Source organism: Symphalangus syndactylus, chromosome 5, assembly GCF_028878055.3.
Source record: "Symphalangus syndactylus isolate Jambi chromosome 5, NHGRI_mSymSyn1-v2.1_pri, whole genome shotgun sequence".
NCBI lineage: Eukaryota > Metazoa > Chordata > Mammalia > Primates > Hylobatidae > Symphalangus > Symphalangus syndactylus.
In genome coordinates, this window is record NC_072427.2 from 27,850,729 (window position 1) to 27,874,731 (window position 24,003).

A 24,003-nucleotide genomic window follows, 5' to 3' on the forward strand; every position below is an offset into this window, starting at 1 on the left:
GAGGTGGGCACATTGCTTGAGCCCAGGAATTTGAGACCAGTATAGGCAACATAGTGAAACTCCCGTCTCTACCAAAAAAAAAAAAAAAAAAAAAAAAAAATGGCCAGGCATGGTGACTTGTACTTGTGGTCCCAACTACTCAAGAGGCTGAAGTGGGAGGATTGCTTGAGCCCTGGAAAGCAGAGCAAGGCTGCAGTGAGCGGAGATCCTACCACCGCACTCCAGCCTGGATGACAAAGTGAGACCCCGTTGCAAGAAAAAAAAATAACCTTTGTGTGTTTTTTTTTGTTTGTTTTTTTAATAAGAGGTCTTGGTTAGCATTGCCAATGGAAGTTGGGTTTTTTAATGTACACAACATTGAATATACATGACCCTAAATATATACCCATCAATAATACACATTTTGGGATTACTTAATAAGAGCAGAAATTTTTATTTTTATGTATTTATTTTTGTTGAGACAGCATCTTGCTCTGTTGCCCAGGCTGGAGTGCAGTAGTGCAATCTCAGCTTACTGAAGCCTTAACCTCCCTGGCTCAAGAAATCCTCCAGCCTCAGCCTCCTGAGTAGCTGGGACTAGAGGCGTATGTCACCACACCCAGCTAATTTTTATATTTTTAGTAGAGACAGAGTTTTGCTGTGTTGCCCGGGCTGGTCTTGAACTACTGAGCTCAAGTGATCTGCCTGCCTTGGCCTCAGAATGCTGAGATTATAGGCATGAGCCATTACATCCAGCAGACAGGTGAAATTTTTATTTTGCAAGTGTGTCTATTTCTGTAGTGTGTAGAACAATACTATAGTGGTGGGTTTCCAGGGCGTGCGTGACACTCGGCAGTGGGGGAGATGTGTGGAGCAGGTTTTCCCGGGGAGTGAGCCGGGGTGTGTGTGGAGGGTATGCTTCGTGGCTGTGTCCACTATGCAGCTCCTTCTGTAGACAGCTAATGGAGCTGATCGGGATACAACGCTGATCAGAACAGGACATTCCCTCCTCTTTTCTTTTTGCAGCATAATGGGTGGGGCGGTTTTGAGCCATGAAGTTTTTTTCCTCCAACATTTCTCAACTTAACAAGTTTAACAATTTTTAATAACTTAACAAGCCTGTGGCCCCAACATATCACAACTGTGAGGTGATGTGGTGACAGTTGATAAAGAGGCAAAGTGGTTGTTAGGTGGATTCCAGACGAGACAGTTGAGGCCTGCCTGGGTCCATGAACTCATGCTTTCTGACATTGCTCTGTTATTGCCAGTGCCGGAGGTCCCTCTGCAATGCAGAAGGTGTTCACACCTCATGCAGGTCTCCTCTGCAGTGGCACTGGGAGAACTGGAAAGGCTGCAGGGAGAAAGAGGGAGCGCACAGACAGAAGTGGGTGTTCTCATGTGTGTTCCCTCATAGCCCTTCAGCTCTAGACAGGGTATGGTTGAAGAAGAAATATTGATTCCTACTTCTGATTCCAGGTTTAAAATGTCTAAGTGGAAAAATATATATATTTAAGATATATTTATTTAAAGTATATTTTATATATTTTTAATTTTAAAGATATGTTTATATATCTTTTTTGCTATTGCTGTTCTTGACCAGTTTTCATGCTTTATTGTCAGTGGATGCTGCCTGTAAAGATTTCTGCCATTTGGAATTTGCTAACTTTTTTTGGTGTGGTCTAATGCTTTTTGTTTCTATAGTATTCTGAGGCAGGAATAAACATTGGTCCTAGGATTTTGCCACCCTAGTGATTTAAGTCATTATTTCTCCATGTTTCCTTCCAATCCTTTTCTGTGTTTCCGTAATTTTTCCATTTTTGAAGTATATGGACTTTTGGATTGTTCCATTCAGCATTGTGGCCCCAGCACTTCCATGTGGCTTTCATTAGCGATTTCAGTGTTGTCCATCCTTTGTGTTATCATTTACTTCATCCTTGTCTTTCTTCCTGCGTTTGCTGTTCGATGAATACCTCCGTGCCTACAGCTTCTCCTGCTTCCAGCTCATCTATGCATCCAGCTATGTGCCCACCCTTTTACTCTGCACGGGTACACAGGCACTGCACTCCTGGGCCTCACAGTTTAGTTTAGAGGCACAAACAGAAAAGCAGAATTACAACTGGAGCAAGCACCAGGAGGGAAGGGGATGTGGAACAGCATGGGATGATGCTTTACATTGAGCATGGCCTCTGGAGCCAGCCCTGGTTGGATTCAAACCCAGATCACCACTTAGGACCTCTGACTTGGTCAGGTGAATTCATGTCTCTGCCTCAGTGTGTTTGTCTGTGAAATAGTGCTTATTTTCCTCATAGGTATTGTGAGGGTTACAGGTGGTAATCCATGTAAAGCCCTCCCTCACACAGTGCCTGGCTCCTCATAAGGTCTTCACTGTTGGGTGTTATTGCTGTGATCATCATCATCATTCTAGAGAAAGTATCTGTAATATAAATGATCAGGACTTACTTAGACTGTAACACAAGTTTTAAGTTAAAGACATACATGGCAGCTGATGTTACTTGCTTTCACTGACCCACCTTATATCACTCAGTCTCTATCCATCACTGTTGAGTGTTTTCTTCAGTTGCCCTCCAGCCAGCTTTCCTTTGGCTGACCTGCCTTTTAGTAATATGTTTGCTTAATGTTTCCAAATATGAGACCTTTGGCCAGGTGCAGTAGCTCATACCTGTAACCCCAGTGCTTTGGGAGGCCGAGGCAAGAGGATCACTTAAGGCCAAGAGTTTGAGACCAGCCTGGGCAACATAGTGAGATCTCATCTCTACAAAAAAAATTAGCTTGGCGTGGTGGCCGTGCCTGTGGTCCTAGCTATTCAGGAAGCTGAGGTGGGAGGATCACTTATGCCCAGGAATTCAAGGCTGCAGTGAGCTATGACCATGCTACTGCACTCCAGCCTGGGCAACAGAGTGAGACCCTATCTTCCCCCCCCCCTTTTTTTTTTGATACAGAGTCTCACTATTTCACCCAGGTTGGAGTGCAGTGGCATGATCTTGGCTCACTGCAGCCTCCGCCTCCTGGAGTCAAGTGATTCTCATGCCTCAGAAAGGGTAGCTGGGACTATAGGTGTGCGCTATCACGTCTGGCTAATTTTTTTTTGTATTTTTAGTAGAGACAGGGTTTCACCATGTTAGCCAGGCTGGTCTCAAACTCCTGGCGTCAAGTGATCCTCCTGCCTTGGCCTCCCAAAGTGTTGGGATTACAGGCATGAGTCACCATTCCCAGCCAACCTTGTTTCTTTAAAAAAAAAAAAAAAAAAAAAAAGCTTTTAAGACACCAGTAGAAAGATTCAGGTGAGAAAAGGAAGTCCAACATTCAACATTTCAAGTACTTGTCATGACGTGACAAGTACTTGAATTTGCTCAGACTGAGTATGATGCCTATCGAAGTTCTAGTGGGAGTCGGGACCTGAGACCATGGAGCTAAGAGCCCACTGGTCTGGCTCTCAGAAGTTTGATTTGCAGGCTAGATGGTAATTGGGCAGCTTTCTATGGCTCAGTTCTTCACCTCAAAGATGGTGAGAATGGCTGCCTAAGATTTGGAGTTTTAAACAAGATTAGGAATCTCACATGCCTAGCACGGGGCACCTGTAACCCATCGCAAGTGCTCCGTAAATGTTAGCGATTAAAGGCAACATTGAACCATTTTCAGTTCTTCTGCACTTTATGGGGGAAGTGGTATAATCCCGTGGTGGTTTCTTGTTTGGCGACGGGGAATTTCTGCAGCCGCATCTCTGGGGAACGGCAGCAGTCTCCTGCCTGTGATATCACCAGAGTCTATCTTGACTACCCTGGCCTGCCCTTTGAGCTGTCTTGAACATAATTTCTTCTGTGATTGGGAGATCAGGAACCTCACACACCAGCCTGTCAGATTATAAAAGAGAAACAATTAGAAGCGGGGGGAGAAGAGACACGTTTATAAAAGACTGAATTTGTAAAGAACATTTAGAAGTCACTGCCTCAGAGGTGATTCCAGATTAGGATCCTTAGCAGCTTCTTCAGTTCATTGTTTTTATTATTAGGAAAGTCTAAGGAAGTTTTCTGGCTTCATTTTCAGTGTTTTACATGAAAACACTTCACCCCCTTTTTGGTTTGCTTTTTGTTGCTGTTGGCTCCTTTCAGCTTTCTTGCTTGGAGTTTCAAGGGCTGAAGCCAAGATGACATGTGCCCCGCCCCGACCTGCTCTCAAAGTTGGACTCGGCAGAACTTGTCACCAGCTTGTTATGTTCTTTTATAGACAGAAAGCAAATAGGCAAAATTTAACAATTGGCTAATTTAGGTGAAGGCTATATTGTGTTCATTGTACTTTTCTTTCAACTTTTCTGTAAGTTTGAAATTTTTCAATGTTGAAGAATATGTTCTCTTACGTGCCTTATACATTGTAGGTCATAGGATTTGTTATTAAGAGTCATTTTTAGTTATGGGCTGTATATGTATGTAGCCTTTTTTTACATAAACTGGATAAGTGAAGATGAGAACCTTCAGAAAATATGTTCAGTTTCTCTAGTTTAAAAAAAAAGTAAGGTATTGCTTTTTTTTAACCACCTCAATGAATATGGAATATGGATAGATAAAATATTTGCATAGATTTAGGAATATGTCATATTTATTTCTCCTGTCATCAGCTGAGAAAAACTACCACAATTAAATAACAATATCTTCTCCATCGCCATTACGGCAATCATGCCTGCCTGCCTTCTACTACTGTAAATGGCCAAAAAGATTAATTGGGAAGTGCCTTTTAACAACTTCTAGTTCTTTAGAACTTACTCTAACTTAGCAGGGCTATTTGATTGGTGAAGCAGCAAGATACTGACTACATAAGGTAATTAATTAGTCAATATTCAACCAATGTGAATTCAGGGATTTTTTTTTTCTAACAGGATAATCTACAGGGGTACAAAACCCAAAACAAATTTCTAAATAAGGAGATTTTGGAACTCTCGGCTCTACGAAGAAATGCAGAAAGGAGAGAGAGGGATCTGATGGCAAAGGTGGGTCAGGATAGGTGGATTCTATTACCTGGTGGGAGGTAAGGTTAGGAAACCATTAAAAATAAACATGCTTTACAAAGCGGTTCAACTCCCAGGCTTGGAGAGATGTCGTTACTGATAACAAAATATATTTAAAATATATATAGTACATAGAGCTGTATAGTTAGTCTCATTTTATTATCTCTGATGAAGACAAAGAGAAATGCCCTGAGATGTGAGTTTTTCACATAAACTGGATAAGTAAGAATGAGAAGCTACAGAAAATGTGTTCAGTTTCTCTAGTTAAAAAAAGAACATAAGGTGTTGCTTTCTTTGTGTGTTACCTTTGTTCGTAAGCGTTTTTAATAGATTTTGAAGAAAACAAAGTAAGTACATAATTATAAGTTCCCCTAAATTAAGATTATTTGGGTTTTGATTTATGCTGTTCAGTTTTGTATTTATGGAGATGGTGAGGCGAATGCCTCCTCTGTGAACCCAATAGGGTTGGTGTGAAAGTCCGATATGATTATGGCTGGAAGGGGCTTTGCACAAAGTGTAATGGGACCACAAACATTTCAGCTGTCGTCAAATGAGCTGTAATCAAATGACACTTGTCAACAGCTGTTATATACCCGATATACTTTTTTGAACAGAACTTGAAGCGTCTTCCCAGACCTTATTCCTGCATGTTTTGTAGGGTATATTTGATTTGTCTGATAAGGTGGCAGATGGGAGCTAGTCCTGGACCACAGTGTCCTAAGAAAGAATGGGTATAGCATGGAGTGGCCACTCATGGGCCATGTGCCAGATGGCACCGAGCTGGACCTCAGTAATTGGCATGTAGCCTGGTTTCTGCTGCTCTCTCCACCTGTGTCCAGAGGTGATGCATTTGTTGGCATCCAGAGGTCTGATTATCAGCACTCCTTCTATAAGGAAGAGAGGAGCCCACTGCAGGCCATTTTAAACATGAAAGGTGGTCTGTGGCATAAATTAATTTCTTGTCTTTGCTACAGTCTGTCTCTGGCTCACTTCCTAATAGTTTTAGGTTTGTTGTTCACTGGTTATTTGAGTACCTAAAAGATTGCTCTTCCTGTGTCTGTCTGAATGGAGGTAACCACCACATTCTCTGCAGTATTCTAGCCTGGAAGCCAAGCTCTGCCAGATAGAAAGTAAATACCTGATATTGCTCCAAGAAATGAAGACACCAGTGTGCTCAGAAGACCAGGGGCCCACCCGGGAGGTCATAGCCCAGTTGCTGGAGGATGCTCTGCAGGTTGAGAGCCAAGAGCAGCCAGAGCAAGCATTTGTTAAACCTCATCTTGTCAGGTAAATGTACTAGTGACTTTTGGGGGTAGTGCACCCCATTTCCGAAGTCCCTTTTTCAACAGCAGGAACCATTCGCAGAGAGCCGTACACAACTGTGTGTCTCATTTGGTGCTCGTGACAAATGCTGTCAGGTCAGCAGAACAGGTAATGTCTTCATTCTCCCCTAGTAATCAAGTCATAGAGCAGGGACTTACCACAGGTCTTCTGACTGTTAGACCTATTTTTCGTGTAAGTAAGGGAGCCTTCCTTCTGATCCTTCCTTACTTCAGGAGGAGCCAGTCTTCCAAGGAATAGGAACCTTCTCCTAAAACATAGCCCTGCCCACAGGTGGTTCAAAACAAAGGGGGCCCTTAAGTGGGGAACTGAGCTTACACTACACACACACACACCCCATATATTTTTGGGGAAAGCACTGAATCTGGAAGCCCATGATGGATCTTGGATTAAGAACCCTCTCATAACCTGTTTTCTAAAAAATATGAGACTCATGAAATACTTGAACCAGGAGAAATCTACAGATTCACGCAGTTCAGCCTCCTCTTGTTTCCACGACTCAGGACCAGCCCTGTGTCTAGGCCTTGCTTACTGCAGTCTCCTTGCTTCTCCTGCCCCACCCCTGTAGGCCCAGGTGAAGTCTTGCTTCAGTTTGACATGACCTTTCCCTTCTCTGAGCTTACAGCACCAGCCTGCATTGTTTGGGCTACTCAGATGACAGAAATATGCTCAGAAAGTGCCCAACACCATCTTTACTAAACACTTTTATGGATGTTTGCCATGTGCCAGGAACTTTGCTAAGGGTTTTATGTGCAGAGTTGTACTTAATGCTCAGTGAGGTGTTTATATCCTCACTTTACAAGTGAAGAAGTGGGGTATGGAAGTGATATAACTTGCCCAGAGTCACCCAGCCTGTGAATGGTGAGGACAGGCCCTCAGCCTGGATAGTCGGGTTTCCAGGTGCAGTAGCGCCACCTGTACGCTGGGCATTGCTGCTTTGCTCATTGCGGTGGCTGTTAACTTTTATGAGCTCTCGGAGCGCTTCTAAACGTGCTGTGTGTTCTTCCCATGTGAAAGCGTTTTGTGCTCTTACTATTTATATGTGTGTTCAAATTTTATATATAAGTAGAATAACCATGTATATTGGTTTATTTTCAACTTTATCTTATGGAAAATTTAAAACATACAAAGAAGTAGACAGAATTATGTAACATATACCCCTGTGTGCAACTAACTTGAGCAATTGTTAATGTTTTGCCAATATAGTTTCATTTTACCTCCTCACTCCCCACGGTTTTTTTTCTGGAATAGTTTAGTTGTGTTGTGTTGTGTTGTGTTTTTTTTGAGACGGAGTCTCGCTCTGTCGCCCCAGCTGGAGTGCAGTGGTACAATCTCGGCTCACTGCAAGCTCCACCTCCCGGGTTCACGCCATTCTCTTGCCTCAGCCTCCTGAGTAGCTGGGACTACAGGCGCCCGCCACCACGCCTGGCTAATTTTTTGTATTTTTAGCAGAGACAGGGTTTCACCATGTTAGCCAGGATGGTCTCAATCTCCTGACCTCGTGATCTGCCTGCCTCGGCTTCCCAAAGTGCTGGGATTACAGGCGTGAGCCACTGCGCCCAGCCTTTTCTGGAATATTTTAAAGCAAATGCCAGACGTCAACGTCATTCCACCTGTAAATACTTCAGTATGTATTTCTGACTGATGATACCTTTTTACATACTAATCCCAGATACATATCATTTTGAAGCTTATTTCCTTCAACATTATTTTCTGAAGTTATCCAGGTTGATACAAGTTACTCCTGAGCTATTTTTTTTAAGAGATGGGGTCTCTCAGTCTGTTGCCCTGGCTGGCCTCAACCTCCTGGGCTCAAGCAATTCTCCTACATCAGCCTCCCAAATAGCTGGGACTACAGATGCACACGACTGAGCATGTTTACCTTCTTTGTAGAACATCATTGTATGAATCTACCATGGTGTCTTTATTCCTTCCCCTCATGGAGGACATTTACGATCTTTCCATTTTTCCTTGTTACAGTGATGCAAGGACCATCATGGTCCATATTCCCATTTGCCCGCGTGAGAGAGTTTCTCCAGGGTGCAGACTGGAAGTGGAATTCCTAGTGTATAGAAAATACATACCTTTAACTCTGCTAGATCTGATTTCCAAAGTGCTTGAGTAAGTTTACGCTCAGCAGCAGTGTGTGAAAGGCCTTTGTAGTAGTTTTCTTTTACTGGTACAACAAATTATCATAAACATAGTAGCTTAAAACAACACAAATTTGTCACTTAATAGTTCTGTAGGTCAGTAGCCCAACATGGGTCTCATTGGATTACAATCCAGGTTTAATTAAGGGCTGCATTTTTTCTGAAGGTTCTGGGGTAATTTAAGTTGTTGGCGGAATATAGTTCCTTGCAGTCAGTTGTAGGACTAGGTCACTATTTCCTTGCTGGCTATCAGCTGTGGTTGGCGGCTTCTAGAGCCCTCTGCATTCTTTGGCCCGTGGCCCCTTTTCCCATCTTCCAGGCAGCAGCAGCAGGTCCAGCCCCTCTCACACCTCCCATCTCTCCTGCCTGACATTTCTCTGACTGACTCTTCCACTTTGAAGGGCTCATGAGGATATTTGGGCCCACCTAGATATCCCAAATAATCTCCTTGTTTTAAGTTCTGTAGTCTTAACTGCATTAACATTCCATTAACAACATTCTTGTTGCCATGTAATGTAAAATAGCCACAGGTTTCACTAACTGGGACGTGAACATCCTTATCCCTAATAGCTTATAAATACATTCTTTGTTTTTTTTTAATCTTTTAAAATGATATTTTTAAGCATAAAGTTATACATATGTAGTATATATATGATAAAGAAACATACACATACATTAATGTAGCCAAATTTATCAATCTTGTTTTTGTGCTGTTGCCTGCATTTTCTTCCATGTATTTCATATTTTCAGTGTTAAACTGTTCGGGATTGTTTTTTTTTCCCTGTATAGTATCAAGTAGATATCTAATTTAATTTTTGCATATAGATAGCCAGTCGTCCTAGCGTTATATACTGAGAAGTTGATTATATCCTCACTGATTTGAAATGCTTCTCATAGTTCAAAGTACCACATGTGCCTGATTTGGTTTCCAGACTCTCTATTTCTGTTGCATTGGTCTTTGTTGCTAAAACTTTGTCATTTTAATTTTTCCTCTTGTTTTTATCAACAGTGAATATGATATTTATGGGTTCAGGACTGTACCTGAGGATGATGAGGAAGAGAAGTTGGTTGCCAAGGTCCGCGCGTTGGATCTGAAGACTCTCTACCTCACAGAAAACCAGGAAGTCTCCACTGGGGTCAAGTGGGAAAACTATTTTGCAAGTACAGTGAACAGGGAGATGATGTGCTCTCCAGAGTTAAAAAACCTCATCCGTGCGGGCATTCCCCACGAGCACCGTTCCAAGGTGTGGAAGTGGTGTGTGGACCGTCACACCAGGAAGTTCAAGGACAACACTGAGCCTGGCCACTTCCAGACCTTGCTGCAGAAGGCGCTAGAGAAACAGAACCCGGCCTCCAAGCAGATTGAGCTGGACTTGCTGCGAACTCTGCCCAACAACAAACATTACTCCTGCCCCACCTCAGAAGGCATACAGAAGTTACGCAATGTCCTCCTCGCCTTCTCCTGGCGGAATCCAGATATCGGCTACTGTCAAGGCCTAAACAGGTGGGTGCACAGCACAAAATGTTCCCATTTGCCATTAGGCAACTTGTAGGCACCGGTGCTGCCTGACAGCTCCCTCCCTTCCTGGTTGGCCAAGAAAAGTCAATATTTTAAGAGAAAAAAGTAATTGCAGCAAGCCAGTTTTCATTACATAGTATCCCCAGTTCTAGAAGAACTGAGAGAAACAAACATGCTTTTAGAAAGTATTAAGAACACAAGAGTTAAATTCATTTGAAACTACTTGGAGTCTCATTTTTTCCTATTCTCATCGCACTCGGGTTTTGATCAGAAGTTTGATTTTATTAGTTTGTAATGCATGGAATGGAAATTGGTGGTCACCCCTTGTTTATGCAGTATACAGGATCTTTTTGTGAATCAAGAGGTTGCCTCAAACAATTATTCAGCTGATTGAAACTTAGCCCTTCATGGACTTAAACTTGTTTCCTTTTAAACTAGAACCTTTAACAGGTCTTGCATACTTCCCTACTTCCATAGGCAGAGGACGCCCAAAAGTCTCTCATGTTTCCTGGGTAATGTAGGTGTTCATCCTCCTGAGCTGTGCAGGGATGGGACAAGACCTCTGGAGGGCTGAGGTTTGCTCCCTACAAAGCTCTTCCTGTCACTGGACTTTGCTCTGACTGCTTCTTACCTGGCTGGCGCGCTTTCTGCTTACTGCTGTCCTTGCAGCTGTCCATTTATATTTCTGTGTAATGAAAGTAGGTAACCAAGCTTGTTAAAAATATGGATAAAGGTCCAGTGCAGTGACTCACACCTGTAATCCCAACACTCTGGGAGGCCAAGGTGGAAGGATCGCTTGAGTCCAGGAGTTTGAAACCAGCCTGGGCAACGTGGTGAAACCCCGTCCCTACAAAAAATACAAAAAAATTGGCGGCGTGCGGTGGGTAACACCTGTAATCCCGGCATTTTGGGAGGTCGAGGCAGGCAGATCACCTGAGGTCAGGAGTTCAAGACCAGCCTGGCCAATATGGCGAGACCCTGTCTCTACTAAAAATACAAAAATTTGCCAGATGGTGGCACATGCCTGTAATCCCAGCTATTCTGGAGGCTGAGGTAAGAGAATCGCTTGAACCCGGGAGGCATATGTTGCAGTGAGCCAACATTGCACCACTGCACTCCAGCCTAAACAACAGAGCGAGACTCTGTCTAAAAAAAAAAAAAAAAAAAAAAATAGCTGGGCATGGTGGCATGCGCCTCTAATCCCAGCTACTTGGAAGGTTGAGGTGGGAGGATCGCTTGAGCCCAGGACGTTGAGGCTGCAGTGAGCTGTGATCACACCACTACACTCCAGCCTGGGCAACAGAGTGAGACCCTGTCTCCAAAAAAAAAAAAAAAAAAAAAAAAATATGGCTAAAGTAAGAATGAAAAAGTTCTGCATGTGTACCTTAGGAATTCTGTAAGCCATGCATGAGCTGGAGTTCTGAGTGCTGACGTTTGTTATGGCTGCCCACAGGCCTTTTTTGCTCCTGCTCCATGCCAGGTATTGACCTCCAGGTAAGGGTTTTCTATTTGTGTCTGAAATGAGAGTACTGCAGGAAGAAAGGATTTTAAGCTGGAATGTTATTTGGTTAAGACCTGAAACCAAATAGTTTTCAGTAAGTCATTGTCTCTGGTGGTGAGGATAGGTCAGCCTCTCTGTGTGCCCTCAGAAGATGAAAGGGACTATAGCTACTCCTAGACAGTCTCCACTTTTAAAAAGACTGTAAGTAGGATCCTGCCTAATAAAGCAGTTTTGTTTTGCTTAAAGCCACCATTCACATTGTATACTCAATCTAAAAATTCCTGGAAGCTGGAAACCCGTGAAACTAAGGGTCCTGGTGAGGACTTGAGTGTGCCTGTTTGGGGTACAGTAATGCTCCATTTATCTGGCATTGTCATGGAATCAGTTTTTTCCTACATAAATGACACTTCCAGATAAGTAAAGCTTTCTCTCTACATCTCCACCCTCACCACTGTTAAAACCTCTGAATTGTAATTCTTTGGGATTTTTTTCTTCACAGTATTTGGTATATGTTCATGCCTTCTGAGCACCCAGAACTTTAGTAGGACAACTGTAGCCTTGTCTAGATGATGGTGATTCAGGCCTATCATCTGGAATATTGGTGAATTTAAGTGATGTCCTCAAAGGCTCTGTCGCTTTCAGACTCTACCCCTTCTCCTGGCACCATCAAGTCCTGTCTCTCGATTTGGTGTCTCTGCTTGCATGTCTTGTTTTTCTCTCCTCTGTTTCTGCCAGTGGTCACCATTCTCCTTTCCATCACATCCCTGCATACTTGAGACATCCCCTTCCCGGACTTTTTTTCCATTTAATTTGAGATGAGTTCATTATAGTTTTATCTAAGGAAAATATTCTGAGAAATGGCTTCAGGGGTTTTCCCATGAGTGTTGCTCCTAAGCTTCGTGTGATGGGCAGAAGTTTTGGGTTTCAGCTGAGTAGAGGGAGGCCTTTCTCTCACCTCTTCCTTTCCATCCTGCTGCTCCAGATTCCCGCTTGGAGCCATACCAGGGCTGTTGATTAGTGACAGCATGTAAATAGCTGACCCCAGTTTCTGTTATGAACAACAAAGCAAGTGAGACACATGGTCCTCTTCCCCTGCTGTGCATGCAGTGGGCACAGCGCTGTTAGCTCCTCCGGGGTGCCCTCATCTGCAGCGCATTTTATTCTTTCAGCCTGGAAGCAGGATGGTGTTGGGAAAGCTGTTTTAAACTATCCTGTATTCTTTGTTACTTACATTCACATTTGGATTTTTTGTGCATAAAAGGTTTATTTGGAACTTCTTGATGAACTAAAAGAATCAGCTGCATTTGCAAAAATCTGGTTTTTGTGTGTGTGTGCGTTTTTTTTTGTTTGTTTGTTTTTGTTTTTTGAGATGGAATCTGGCTCTTTCGCCCAGGCCGGGGTGCAGTGGAGCTATCTTGGCTCACTGCAAGCTCCGCCTCCCGGGTTCACGCCATTCTCCTGCCTCAGCCTTCCCAGGTAGCTTGGACTACAGGCGTCCGCCACCGCGCCCGGCTAATTTTTTTGTATTTTTAGTAGAGACAGGGTTTCACCGTGTCAGCCAGGATGGTCTCAATCTCCTGACCACGTGATCTGCCCGCCTCGGCCTCCCAAAGTGCTGGGATTACAGGCGTGAGCCATTGTGCCCAGCTGCAAAAATCTTATAATGAAAACTTTTTTTTTTAATGAGGCTGGCTGATCATTGGGAAACAATTTCATCTTTGAGCAAAAACCAAATGAAAGTGGGGAAAAGTAGCTTTGCTTCTCAAATTTTAGGAAATGCCCCCCCCGCTTTTTTTTTTTTTAATGAGACAAGGTCTCGTTGTGTTGCACAGGCTGGAGTGCAGTGGTACGATCATCATTCACTGTAGCCTCCACCTCCTGGGCTCAAGTGATCCTCCTGGGCTCAAGTGATCCTCCTGCCTCAGCCTACTGGGTAGCTAGGACTACAGGTGTGCGTCACTACTCCTGGCTGATTTTTGGTTTTTTGTTTTTTTAGAGATGGAGTCTTGCTATGTTGCCCAGGCTGGTCTTAAACTCTTGGCCTCAAGTGATCTTCCTGTCTTGGCCTCCCAGAGTGCTAGTATAATAGGCATGAGCCATTAAGCCAGGTCCTTATTATTCTTTATTGGAGAACTAGAAATAGTTTTGGCCATGAGAGAAAAAGTGGCTTAAAGCAGACGGTCTCTGTGGAGACTGTGGTAGCAGCTGTCTGTGCCTGGGCTCTCATCTTGTCCTCCCTTTGCTTGTAGGTTGGTGGCAGTGGCCCTCCTGTACCTGGAACAAGAAGATGCTTTCTGGTGTCTCGTTACCATAGTGGAAGTTTTCATGCCTCGAGACTATTATACAAAGACTCTCTTAGGATCCCAGGTAGTTCTGAAAATTCTGTGTTTTAGTCACCACTTTTAGAATTGCAGCTGAAATGTGACCTGAATTAAACCTGTGGTCGGGGTCAGGGGTTGCTTTGTGCACGTGACTTCAGAGACTGATTCCTGAAGACAGCAGGCCGCATCTCAGAGGCTGTCTCCAGTCATGGCCTGCTGTTTGTGACTGAGGCCGAGTTGGGCTCATTCAGCCCCCTGCGAACCAGCAGAGACAGACCCGTCCTGCAGGCCTAACATTGTGTTCACTGCCCTGCACTGTCTTCCCCGGACACAGGCCTACCAGTGGGCTGAGTCATAATCCAGGCGTGCTTGGGTGACTGGTGTGTTAGCTTAGGCTCTCAAGAAGCAATGTCAGGCTGGAATGAGACAAACCAGGGACTTTGGCGGTGGGGAAGCCCCTGTGGAGGACAAGGGACAGAGAAGTTCCAGCCCCAGGAAGAGAGGAGGATGGGGAGGAGAGTCCCAGACCCTGTGCGGTGACCACCATGCAGTCCTGAGGAAGTCTGGGCAGGGCCAGTGGGGAGCCCTCAAGCCAAGGGCAGCGACCAAGGCACCTGCCTCCACAGATGGGCTGCATTCCTGCTGCTGCCGCACCCATGCTCTGCTGCTGGGAGTGAACGTGGTGATGCACCAGAGGGGCAGCAGCGGGGCCTGCAGTCACCTCATGCAGTGGGGGTCTGAGTGGCACATTTCATGCCATCCACACCTGGAGTCTGATGCCAGGGGCCAGGGCAGGGTGATAAGGGCTGGGAGAGCCCAGTGTTTCTGTCGTTGCTTGGGACAGTCCTGGCCCCAGACCAGATCCTTGGCCCTTGCATCATCCCTAGGCTGGGCTGGGGCTGCTGCCGGCACTGGCTTCCCCATAAGCCGGCCCTTCACATGTGGCCCAGCCTCAGGCAGCTTGTCTCTTAGCCACAGCTGTGCCCGTGTGTGCCTGCTCTGTCTCGTGTCTCTTCTCCAGGTCTGTGCCCCCGCCTGGCCTGCCTGCTCACAGCCTCTTCTTGCCCTTCTCCTGCACCACTCGGTGTCGCGAGGCCTGGCCCCACAGGCCAGCGGGAGGTGCTGGCAGGAGACTGAAGGGTGACGGGAGGGACTGAAGGGGTTTTCCCTCTCCCCATCTCGGGCACTGCCTCTGAAGGTGGCTTTATCTCCTCTGTGCCCAGCTCCTGTCCAGTGGGTCCTCTGTGCCAACAGCTGACCCCACCGACTCCCTTCATTGCTCCCCCCGCCAGAGTGGCTTTCTGCCCTTGCTATAACTCTGGGCTGCCTCACCGTCAGCTGTTTGGCTTCTCAGCTTTTCTCTCACCGGTGTGGCCAGCCCCTGGATGACATTCATTCTGTGACACATATTTAGAGGGACTTCCGTTTTCCTGGCTGGACCCTGAGCGAGTGTTCTTTGCATTTGCATTTCTGCCTGTGGAGGGAGGGTCCTCATTATTGCCTCCTGTTTCCGCCTGTGCTCCTCACCTCTCTAGCTCCCCAGACTGGAAACAAGCCATCCTGGACTCCTGCTTCCTTCCCCTGTATCCCTGTTGTCACCGCTTCTAATGCTGCCGCCTGCCTGGAAGCTTACATCTGTGTCCCCTTTTTGTCCCTCTCACCACAGTGGGGTCACCGGCCCCTCTCCATTACTGCAGTTGCCTCTCTCCTTTCTTCCTACTGCCACTCGCCCACAGCTCCAGTTTAACCTCTATCTCACTCAGGCATTCAGTCTCATCCCTCTGCTGCTGGCGTCAGGGATTCCTCAGGGTAAAGATGCCTTCGAACGCCGCCAGGGTCTTCCTTCCTGCCCGCTGATGGGGCATGTGTTCTCTGGGCATGCCCATCCCCTGAGTGCTCTCCTACATAATCCCTCTACTGGAACAACGTCCCATCGCTCATCTCCCTGGGAAGCTCCTGTGCAGCCTTAGCACACAGGCCATCTCCTCTGTGAGTGGTCCTTCCTGCCCCAAGGCAGGCACGGGCCCCTGCTGCTGTTCTCGCTGCTCGGGTGCAGGCCTCCAGGACAGTGGCCACCTGATTGGATCATCCTTGTGTGCCTGCTTGTCCTCCAGCTAGTCAATGATACCTGAGGGCCACAGCCCTGTCTTTCCTTTTTCTTTCTTTTTCCTTTTCCTGTATGCCTGGCACCCCACACAGCAAATGTTTGAACTTACATGACCTACTCTTTGACCAGGGAAAGAGGGTTGGCATTTACTGAGCTCTGGCCCCGTGCCAGCAGCTGTACAACTGCACAGAGGCCTGCATGCTTGAGCCATCAGTATCCCTATTTGACTTGGGAGAAAACTGGGAGCCAAAGACACTAATATGCAATTTGCCTGAGGTGCCACCGATGAGGGGCTGAGCTGGGGTTTGAACTCAGGCCTCTGCAGCTCTGGGCCTAAGCTTGCCCGTCTCTGCCCACTGCCTCCTAGAACATCACAGGAGGATGGCAAGAGAGTTGGAGCTTTGACCTTCCCAGAGGGTGGGCTTTCACCACAGCTGCTCCATTCAGGTCCCTGTCCCAGTTTCTCAGATGTCAGTGGATCCCAGGAGAAGCTCATCTGGTCTCCCTGTGATCACTGCACTTGCTAATTACCCAAGAAATGTGTTGTTCTGTTGCGTTGGTGTGTAGGAAATGAACAGCAACAGGAAGAGGCAGCAGTCAGTCGGGTGGGATTAGAGGGTCAGTAAAGAAAGTTTTGTGTGTTCATGGGCACCTGAAAGCTAATAGCTTTCAAAGACTCAAATTTAAAATATCAAATGACTCAATGTTTCAGAATAAGAAAAATGAAGCATTGATCTTTCTTAATTCCATTGAGGTGTGGTCAAGCACATTGGTTAGGAACTTGGGGGGAGGGTCGCATGTAGTAGGTCACAACCCAGGCCCTACCTCCTATGAGCTGTGGAGCTTGGACACATCATTTAACATCTCTGTGCCTCAGTTTCCCCATATGTAAAATGAGAGTAATACCCCCCTCACATAGATTTTTGAGGTTGAATTGAGATGATGCATTAAAAAAAGTTGAATGTAATGCTCAGAACATTGTAAAAACTCAATAAAAGTTGGTAGTATTGTTATAGGGGAAGACCTATTTTAAATGCCTGGATTTAAGATAAAATTTGCATCATATTGTCACATAAACATAAATGTAAAATCTAAGGAGACTTTTTCCCCGCTGACTATACAAGTAATAGATGACCACTAAAGAGAAGTCAGGCAATGTAGAAAGATGTTAAGAAGAAAATGAAAATTACCTGTTATTCTACCAACTTGGAGAACCATGGTTAGCATTTTGATGTATTTCCTTTTGCCTTTCTCCCTCTAGTTCATATAGGTTTCCAAATTGACAGCACAGTGTATCCTGGCTGGTTCACATTATAGCATGAGCATTTTCCCATGTCATTTTATACTGTGTACCCATCCTATTTGGTGGCCTAATATTCCATCAGGTGGGTGCTAGAATGTGTTTAATTACCCTCCCGCTTATCGATGGCCATTGCGTAAGGTGGCTCTTCTGCTTTTTTTTTTTTTTTTTTTTTTTTTTTGCGATGGAGTCTCGCTCTGTCCCCCAGGCTGGAGTGCAGTGGCGCGATCTCGGCTCGCTGCAAGCTCCGCCTCCTGGGTTCACACCATTCTCCTGCCTCAGCCTCCCGAGTAGCTGGGACTATAGGCGCCCGTGCATAAGGTGGCTCTTAAAATGCGGATAGCTTTGTGTGTGCTGTCAACCCTGAGCACTGGGCTTTGCCAATCACCGTCAAACTGCCTCCTGCCAGAACCAAGTGCCCGAGCCCCATGCCCACTGCTGCTGCAGTCCACATGCTTGTCAGCTTTTCCATTCATTCCATCCTTTGAGTGCATGTTCTGTGCCAGGACCTTGCTAGGTGCTGAGGACACAGAGATGAATGACACAGTCATTCCATGTCCTCCAGAGCTCAGTGGAGGAGGGAGCTTGAACAGAGGCCAGAGTAAGCGTTCCCTGGCAGCCTGCTCCACACCAGCCCTCCGCCAATCACCCGGGCAGCAGTTGGGAGAAGAGATGTGTACAAGGATTTTCTCCCACATCAGGGCCAGCTGATATGCGCCTCCCTCTTGGACATCTGCAGCTGGATACTCCAGGCTGAATGAATTACATCATCATTAGCTGGTCTTACAGTGAGCTGTCCATCCCCCTTGCCACTTTACTGCTCCTTCAAGGCAGCTCCTGGCTGGGCATGAAGTATGGGAAAATACATACAGTTAACCCTTGAACAACGTGGGTTTGAACTGCATGAGTCCACTTACGTGTGGATTTTTTCAACCACACACGGATTGAAAATGTAGTATTCACAGGACATGAAACCCTCTTATATGGAGGGCCAGCTTTTTGTGTATACACCAAGGGATGACTATAGTTGTTTTTTACACTATGGATAGAGAAATTGGTTTAGTAGGTTGGTACTAGGTTTTTATTTTTATTTTCTTCCCATCAAATCCAATTGATTAGAATTAAAAGCATCAAAGTGTAGTCCGCTGTGTGAGATTAAGTATTGTTTTGTGAAACATTTGTTTCTGTTTTGTACACGTGCATACCAGTTCACGTGGAATAGGTGATGATTGAAGATGCATGTTTTTTGTGAGTCATAGACAAAGGCTAGGAAAGCCCCTGGCTGACAGGATAGCATCTTGACTCTTCAGCATGATGAAGGGGTGTCTGTGACCAGCTTCTGCCTGGCTGTGCTGCCTCACCTCCCAGCCCTCTTGCCTGGAAGCCTGAGCTCTGGCTGTAGGAGTGGTTTCTCCTCAGGGCTTGGCTGGGACCTGTCCATGGTTCCACAGGGCTGTATGAACACATCGTTACCAGGGCCTGGCCATGATTAGGATGGTCCACGTGTCTGGCCTTCCCTTCTCGTCTTTTAACTCCTTGAGGTCAGGGTTGAACCTTATTCAACACTCTGCCCAGCACTGGCCCCATGCCTGACACAGAGTGGCAGTAACCAGGTATTGCTCGTCTGTCGTACGTGGGTAGTTTATATAAGCCTCGTTTAATCCTCATAGTAGTCTAGTAAGAGAGAGGTAATTAACTATTTTCCAGATGAGGCACAGAGCCGTCTAGAGCATAATTTGCTAAAAGCCACCCAGTTAGTACGTGGTAGAGCTGAGATTCAGACTCAGGTCCATGTGATGCTGGAGTCCTCGCCACCCCCACTGCACATACAGCCCAGCAAATGTTTGTTGAATGGATGTGGTGATGCTGCTTCCTTTTTGACTCAAGACTCCTATCTGCCCAGGATTCTAGTTTGTGGCCCTTTGTGTCAACGTCTCCTGTACTTACTTGTGGATTGGCAAGGCTGACTGTCCCACCTGCTCCTTGCAGTGGCCTATTTCCCAGGGCATTTTGAGTGCAGGAGTTGGTTTCAGGTTACAGACTCCTCCACTCCCATGCCCTGTGGAAAGCTTGCTGTTTAGCGGACCCTCGGTGTATACCTGCAGTGCACGAGGTCAGTGCTGCTGGAACATGGTAGTCTGGCTCCGTGATGGGCCCCACAGCACATTTGGAACAGTTGTGCTGCTGTCACTTGGGCTCCACCCCCCGACTGTCAGTGTCTTGTCTGCTCGTCTGCTTACCCAGTGACTTGGCAGTCCCGATATACTTCTCCCCTTTGTTCCCTCTTCAGGTGGACCAGCGGGTGTTCAGAGACCTTATGAGTGAGAAGCTGCCTCGGTTGCATGGCCACTTTGAACAGTACAAAGTCGACTACACCCTCATCACTTTCAACTGGTTTCTGGTGGTGTTTGTGGATAGTGTCGTTAGTGACATCCTCTTTAAAATATGGGACTCTTTCCTTTATGAAGGACCAAAGGTGAGTTAGCTCAGCTCAGCTATTTTCAGATATACACACTTGAAAACCGTCAGCAGCGTTGGTGGCGGTAGAGCGGCTGGCTCACCTGGACCTTGTGAGGGTTACGACAGTGCCCAAGGGATCTCAGCACGGCCTGCACTAGAGCTGGGTCCAGGGTATCAGGAAACCACAGTCATTTGTTCATGTATCAGAAACATTCAACTCACATCAAGCCCTGTGATAGGCGCTGGGAGCTGTGGCTTACAGTTTGAGCCTGAGCCTCACCATCTGTCAAATGGCTGGTGGTGTTACCCCATCATATGGAGGAGGAGATGGAGGCCCAGAGATCTAATAAGCAGGGGATTGGGGGACTAATAAGGGGGACTAACTCAGGGGAGCCAACTTCAGAGTCTCACTGCCCATGAGCCTCCCACCCGCTCTGTTGTATGTTTTTTAAAAATCAGTTTTTGAATAAGGAATATATTTACATATTAAACCCTGATTGTATAAACGGGTGTATGTAATGGAGTGGAGGCCCCCCTAGTCTTCTAGTTACCCTTCTCAATTTATTCTATACCTTAGCCGGGCACAGTGGCATGTGCCAATTGTCTCAGCTACTTGGGAGGCTGAGGTAGGAGGATCATTTGAGCTGAGGAGTTAAAATATAGCCTGGGCAACATAGCAAGACCCAGAAAACAAACTAAATTAGAGAAAGTACAGGCCCTTAGATACGGGGAAAGCAGTTTGTTCCAAAGCTGCTTGAACTTGCAAGACTACCAGGAGTCCATTCCCTCTAACCTCTAATGTACCCCAAACACAAATTAAAGAAAAAAAAAAAAGGCCAGGCACAGTGGCTGACACTTGTAATCCCAGCACTTTGGGAGGCCGAGGTGGGCAGATCATGAGGTCAGGAGATGGAGACCATCGTGGCTAACATGGTGAAACCCCGTCTCTACTCAAAATAAAAAAATAGCCAGGTGTGGTGGCGGGCACCAGTAGTCCCAGCTACTCAGGAGGCTGAGGCAGGAGAATCACTTGAACCCGGGAGGCAGAGGTTGCAGTGAGCCAAGATTGCACCGCTGCATTTCAGCCTGGGCGGCAGAGCAAGACTATATCTCAAAAAAAAAAATAAATAAAATTAAAAAAAAAAAACTCCTTCCCTATCTTCAAAAGTGCACTAGTTGAGATGGAAACAGCCTCTGCAGGTGGGACTTTCTAAGAGTTTCAGAATCAGAAAACCTTGGTTTTGGTTTTATTTTAAAATGATTCCTTATGTTTGTTCCTTATGCTTTATTGACTAGAAGTGTTCTCTGAATATGAAAGGATTCCACAAAGATCTCCTATAAGGAGATTTTTGGTTTGGGCTGATGTGTTGTTGAAAACCAGCAGGGTTTATTTTCCTGTAATAAAGGAGTCTTGGCCTAGCCAGTGAAAATTGCCCCTCAGGTCAATTGTCTTTCCCCAGGGCGGGGACCATGAAAGCCATATCCTCCTGTCCCCAGTAGGGCCAGCACCCCCCTGCAGTCCAGGCTTGTGCCTGGACTCACAGGGTTTTTCGACTAACAGATTTCCCTGTTTATTCCACAGGTTATTTTCCGTTTTGCTCTGGCACTTTTTAAGTACAAGGAAGAGGAGATTTTGAAATTGCAAGATTCGATGTCTATATTTAAGTATCTCCGCTACTTCACTCGCACTATCCTTGATGCTAGGTGAGTCCTGGGGAGTTCTCAGATGTCAAGGAGAGCAGGAAGCCTGGCCCCGGCCTCCTTGAGAGCAGCCTGTCCTTGCTGTCTTCCAACTCAGAGCCATCCCAGGTGTACAGTGTTGGAGAGGGCACTGCTTTCCAGGGAAAAGAGAGCAAGGGGTGTGAGCCCCAAGTAGCCTTACCTAGGAGGAACTGAGATGAGGATTCTGTCCTTTATCCTACAAACATAAATCCCACCAAGAGCAATAGTTTCATTTGTCTAGAAAGCATTTACTGAGTACCTGCTTTGTGGTAGGGTCTGTGCTGGGCCCTGAGGATGACAGATGGAGAGTAAGGCCTGTCCTGGAAGACCTTGCTGGGGACACTGTTGCGCATCATTTGATCCGTGCTGTGGTAGAGGGAGCCCAGGCCGGAGAAAGGCTGAGTAAGCTGGGCAAGGGGCAGCAAGGAAACAGTATGGGGACAGGGGGTCCTTCAGGAGTGGTGGTGCAGAGCTGTGGGGCACATGTGTTTGGGGAAGTGTGGAGGCAGCTCAGCCTGGCTGGTGCCAGTGTGGCTGGGCCATAGCAGAGCTGGGCTGTCAGGGTGCTTGCAGACTTCGCTCAGGACTTGAGGCTTCATCCTGAGCGCTGGGAAGTCCTGCAGGGTTAGGCAAGAGACAAATAGGTCAGATTGGGGCAGGACTGGTGGCTGTTAGAGGGCTCTAGGGAGAGAGGTGGTGCCACAGATGGAGAAGGGGGGTAGATTGAAGAGAGGGAGGGAGGAATTTGACTTGGAGGACCCCTGAGTTTCTGGCCTGGGAGACCAAGTGTTCAGGAACCCTCCCTGGCCACACGGTCATTGCCTGTTCTGGGCCACCCTCGTCCGTATGTCCCCTGGACCGCAGCTTTTGGCTGATCTGACCCTGAGAGCTGATTTGGACAATGGGAGCTGAGGTGCTGGCTGAGGCCATGCCAGGCCTCCTGGAGGTCATCGCTATTTTCAGCGTCTTTTGTTGGGGAGTGGGTTTGTAATAGTTTCGTGCTTACTAATAGCACCAACAACAGTGCCCTGATTTCTGCCAAATGAGGAAGGATATGGGAATCATATTTGCTGGGGAAAGTTTGATTCTGAGTGCTGGGGTGAACCTGGAGGGTTTCTGTTCATCTCGTGTTGGGTCAAGATTGCTGAGAGTGACAGGGAGTGAGCTCGCCCATGCTGACAGCTAGGGCTGTGTTGGGAAAGCCGCTGCCCTCGGTTCTGTACTGGGTCCCAGGCGCTGCCAGGAGCCGAGGCGAGTGGGCGTGGCTCTGGCGAGTGCCCGCCCCTTCCCTGGCACCACAGGCTGACCTGGCCCCGCCCACGCTGCTGGGCCTTGCATGGTCCTGCAGCGCCTCCTTGTGAGCGGCTCGCGGTACGGTCTCCCCTGCAGCTTGCTTTAGAAAGCGGGGTCGCCACACCAACAGGTGCTTTAAGGAGTGCCAAGGCGTGGTGGCAGGCTCCCCGCTGTTACCAAGACTGCAGGGGCCCATAACCCGCCTCTGGGCTGGAGCCTCAGTGTTTTAATGACCTCCCCAGACTAGCGGTTGCAAGGAGGCCAGTCCTGCAGCACAGCGATTGGCCTTCAGAAACACAGGGAGGGAGTTGTGTGGTCAGCTGCATTCAGGAGATGGGAGTTACACAGGATTGAACCAGGTTCTGCAGCAGGACTTCTAGGAGCCTTTTAAGGTGCTGAGCATCGTCTCCCAAATTTAGCTGACTATGGGGCACCTTCTCATCTCCTAGCGGAACCTTCCAGGCCTGAGGCAGAGGTGGGGTCTGGCTTCCCGGGTGCCAGCCTGGGCCGAGGGGCCTCTCTCAGCTCCTGACTGAGGAACAAATGAAGAATTACACTTCCGGCTCGCGTTCTGCAGCACAGGAGGGTTGGGCACCATAGGTTTGGGGTTTTTGGGGGCTGTGGGCTGACAGCTGTCGGGGAGAAAGGACTGGTGGTGGGGACCCTGTGCCCCGTTCACACGGATCCTCCTCCCGCCTGCTGGGGCTGGTAGCCCACTCTGCAGAGCCAGGCAGGAGGCGGAACCTGAGAAATCCACACGCGGGGACGCCTGTGCTCGGGCCTTCCCTGTTCTCTGGTGCTTCCATGTTCCAGAACACACGCTGGGGAATTCGGAATATAAATAAAGCTGGCCTTTCTGACCTTAAGCCTCTGGACGAGAGTTAAGCATGTCCAGGTAGCGGGTGTTTTGAAACATAAAAGGTTGCACCCTTGTGTGTGCCTTGTGTTGAAAGGAGCCGACACAGCCGACAGCAGCAGGAGCAAATGGCCTGTGCTGATGGGGACAGGCAGGAAGTCCTTCGGGGCATTTCTGTTTCATCACAGCTTTTCCTGGGGCTGGTGACTTTGTTGGGCCTTTGGTTGACAGGAAAGCGCATGAGCCCATGTTGCTGGATGCAAAGCATCTGGGGCCTGGCAGAATCCAGAGAGGGGAAGAAGGTGGCCCCAGGAACTGGCTTATTTTGTGACCCCCCAGAGACCAGTGTGGCTGACCCATTAGTGCTGCAAATCCATAGCCAGGCCTCAGGACAGCATTTGGTTTTGTTTTTATTAAGCCACTGACCAGTGGTT

General features: G+C 47.1%; 1 protein-coding gene across 6 annotated transcripts in view; it reads left to right on the forward strand.

The window, feature by feature from the left end:
• TBC1D2B (TBC1 domain family member 2B) overlaps positions 1-24,003 on the forward strand; it is an 82,702-nt gene that overhangs the window by 55,023 nt on the left and 3,676 nt on the right. For all 6 annotated transcript variants that reach the window (XM_055277593.2, XM_055277594.2, XM_055277595.2 and 3 more), the window contains exons 7-12: positions 4,871-4,981; positions 6,093-6,286; positions 9,500-9,994; positions 13,760-13,877; positions 19,529-19,714; positions 21,281-21,402. In XM_055277593.2, coding sequence (XP_055133568.2) covers positions 4,871-4,981; positions 6,093-6,286; positions 9,500-9,994; positions 13,760-13,877; positions 19,529-19,714; positions 21,281-21,402 — 1,226 coding nt within the window. The remainder of the gene's footprint in view (positions 1-4,870; positions 4,982-6,092; positions 6,287-9,499; positions 9,995-13,759; positions 13,878-19,528; positions 19,715-21,280; positions 21,403-24,003) is intronic.